General features: G+C 52.5%; 2 protein-coding genes across 2 annotated transcripts; both read left to right on the top strand.

The window, feature by feature from the left end:
* The first annotated feature begins 274 nt into the window (after positions 1-274).
* Positions 275-655, top strand: LOC142728788 (histone H2B 1.1). The gene has a single exon (XM_075849157.1). The coding sequence runs from the start codon at positions 275-277 to the stop codon at positions 653-655; it is 381 nt and encodes a 126-aa protein (XP_075705272.1).
* A 1,618-nt stretch (positions 656-2,273) lies between these two features.
* LOC142728785 (histone H2A type 1) lies at positions 2,274-2,666 on the top strand. Its single transcript, XM_075849154.1, has one exon. The coding sequence runs from the start codon at positions 2,274-2,276 to the stop codon at positions 2,664-2,666; it is 393 nt and encodes a 130-aa protein (XP_075705269.1).
* The last annotated feature ends 660 nt before the right edge of the window (positions 2,667-3,326 follow it).

Raw genomic sequence — 3,326 nt, forward strand, 5'->3', positions numbered from 1 at the left:
TCTACACGAGGCAGTAGTTAACTACTGCACCGCTCACCAGCTCCTGTGATCGGATAGATTTAAATCCACCAACAGAGAACAGACTCGTGGGAACCACCAATTAGCTGCCCTGGGAGTGGCTTATGACGAATCCATAGGTCACATGACTTGATCTTCCAGTAGAACAGCGGTCAGACAGCGTTGCTCATTTGCATAGCCCGTGTATAAATACAGCAGCGGTGGGAGGGTAAAGCATTCCATTATCTCAGTTGTGAGGAGATCGCAGTGTGTTATCATGCCTGAGCCCGCCAAGTCTGCCCCGGCGCCCAAGAAGGGCTCCAAGAAAGCCGTGACCAAGACACAGAAGAAGGACGGCAAGAAGCGGAGAAAGAGCAGGAAGGAGAGCTACGCCATTTACGTGTACAAGGTGCTCAAGCAGGTCCACCCTGACACCGGCATCTCGTCCAAGGCCATGGGCATCATGAACTCCTTCGTCAATGACATCTTCGAGCGCATCGCAGGGGAAGCCTCCCGCCTGGCTCACTACAACAAGCGCTCCACCATCACCTCCCGGGAGATCCAGACTGCCGTGCGCCTGCTGCTGCCTGGAGAGCTGGCCAAGCACGCCGTGTCCGAGGGCACCAAGGCCGTCACCAAGTACACCAGCGCCAAGTAATGTGCCCCGTCCCTGCAGTAAGAACACAAAGGCTCTTCTAAGAGCCACCCACCTTGTCTACAACAGAGCTGTGCCTGCTATTGTCTGGCCTCCCGCTAGTCCCCCTGTTCTATGTGCGGCCGCTCTCGTGTCGGTGCAGATGCTGCTTCATACATTATGTGGCTGCCGGACAGGGAGGGACATTGCCGCGTGTGATGAAGCCGGAACACGGATCCTGCGGGCAGATGACCCGTCATAATATCACATTGTCCAGAAGAAACGGAACATTGTACATTAGGAGACGGAAGGAAGCATGGGACATCTGTAAATAACAATGATGAGGGTAGTAGTCAGATTTATAACAGATTCCAGGGAAACTGCTTGACGCCGATAGAGAACAAGCAATCACTGGTGAGGACTGGGTAAAGGGTGGTTATTGTAATACAGGTGGAGCAGACTCTGGTGTATCCTCTGTACCGGGTATTGTAATACAAGTGGAGCAGACTCTGGTGTCTCCTCTGTACCGGGTGTTGTAATACAAGTGGAGCAGACTCTGGTGTCTCCTCTGTGCCGGGTATTGTAATACAAGTGGAGCAGACTCTGGTGTCTCCACTGTGCCGGGTATTGTAATACAGGTGGAGCAGACTCTGGTGTCTCTGTGCCGGGTATTGTAATACAGACTTTGCTGTTACAATAATCTTGCACAAAAAAAACAACACAAAGTTTGCTCCACCCGTATTACAATACCCGATAAAGAGGAGACGCCAGAGTCTGCTCCACCTGCATTACAATAACCAGTCAACCAGATTCGAGGCTACAAACAAGAACATAACGCCGGTAATATGAAGGAACAAGGACATGATGCCGGTAAGATGAGGGAACAGGGACAATATGCCGGTCACATGAGAGGACAGGGACATAATGCCGGTAATATGAGGGAACAGGGACAATATGCCGGTCACATGAGAGGACAGGGACATAATGCCGTTAATTAGGGAACGATACGGATGTAATAAAGACGTGTTACAGGTTTGTTCGTCACCACCTTTATACTGGAGATTGGTAGCGGACGTTGGAATTGTGCGTTTCACGGTATCGTTGGATAGAGAAGAATCAGCCCGTGCAGCCCGCAGATAACAAGATCCTAATGCAGCAGCAGCTCTGCGCTATCACACCCGGGAATGTCCCCCCATATCCTGCAGCATGAAGGAGCGGCTGCACGGACTGAACGACTCTTCCAGACATGGGAGACCAGCGGGAATAAAGACATGCGCACGAATAAGCACAAGATGGAGGCGGCAGCTTTGTTGTAGACTTGGTGGGGGCTCTTAGAAGAGCCTTTGGGTTCTTACTGCAGGGACGGGGCACATTACTTGGCGCCTAATGAGAAGAATCCGCTGCTGCTTTATTCCTGCTCCATTCGAGTTCAGGCGGGAGATGTTCCTATTGGTAGAGACGGAGGAGGGGGCGTCGTGTTATCTGCGAGTCTATAGAAATATTCTACTTCCTCATTGGCTACAGTGTCTGGCGTTGAATATACATTTTAGATGCGGCCAATCAGAGAAGAAGCCCTCTGCTCCATCTGGGTATAAGAAGTGACGGTCTCAGCGCAGCCGTTAGATCTGATCAGATAATAGACATGTCTGGAAGAGGAAAGCAAGGAGGCAAAGTGCGGGCTAAAGCCAAGACCCGCTCATCCCGGGCCGGACTTCAGTTCCCTGTCGGTCGTGTGCACAGACTTCTCCGCAAGGGCAACTACGCTGAGAGGGTCGGCGCCGGCGCTCCCGTCTACCTGGCCGCTGTGCTGGAATATCTGACCGCTGAGATCCTGGAGCTGGCCGGAAATGCTGCCCGGGACAACAAGAAGACACGAATCATCCCCCGTCACCTGCAGCTGGCCGTGCGCAATGACGAGGAGCTCAACAAGCTGCTGGGTGGTGTGACCATCGCTCAGGGAGGCGTCCTGCCCAACATCCAGGCCGTTCTGCTGCCCAAGAAGACCGAGAGCAGCAAAAGCGCCAAGAGCAAGTGAGCGCCGCTTATCCCACATTTAACCACAAAGGCTCTTTTAAGAGCCGCCCACATGGTCCTTAGAACAGAGCTCTCACCGCTGATCTCCGATATGTAAACGTTCTGCGCCAGATAAGTGGCTGCTTGTACAGAGATCTAGCCATATGTATTCATATACCGCGGGGTTTCACATTGAAGAGGAAGCCGTACGGTGGGTGGGTGTAGAACTGCGTTACTCATGACCTATACATTCACTACTGCCTCGTGTAGATGGTGGCGCTGTCCTCATTGGTGCACTAACTATACTGTACAGAACACATTAAGGGCATGACCACACATGGCGGAATTCCTCCGCAACTGTCCGCATCAATGCCGCACAGAATCTGCGTTGCAGATTCTGCAGCGGATCTGCACAAAATGTGCAGAAAATTGATGCGGACTGGCCGCTGCGGACTGCAGGAAAAGTGCTTCTCTTCTCCCTATTCAGTGCAGGATAGAGAGAAGGGACAGCACTTTCCCTAGTGAAAGTCAAAGAAATTCATACTTACCGCCCGTTGTCTTGGTGACGCGTCCCTCTTTCGGCATCCGGCCCGACCTCCCTGGATGACGCTCCAGTCCATGTGACCGCTGCAGCCTGTGCTTGGCCTGTGATTGGCTGCAGCCGTCACTTACACTGAAACGT

This window comes from Rhinoderma darwinii, unplaced genomic scaffold, assembly GCF_050947455.1.
Source record: "Rhinoderma darwinii isolate aRhiDar2 unplaced genomic scaffold, aRhiDar2.hap1 Scaffold_690, whole genome shotgun sequence".
Lineage (NCBI taxonomy): Eukaryota > Metazoa > Chordata > Amphibia > Anura > Rhinodermatidae > Rhinoderma > Rhinoderma darwinii.

Bases quoted from the DNA above. Each gene is read 5' to 3' on its own strand.
- LOC142728788 (XM_075849157.1), top strand. From the start codon at position 275: ATGCCTGAGCCCGCCAAGTCTGCCCCGGCGCCCAAGAAGGGCTCCAAG.
- LOC142728785 (XM_075849154.1), top strand. From the start codon at position 2,274: ATGTCTGGAAGAGGAAAGCAAGGAGGCAAAGTGCGGGCTAAAGCCAAG.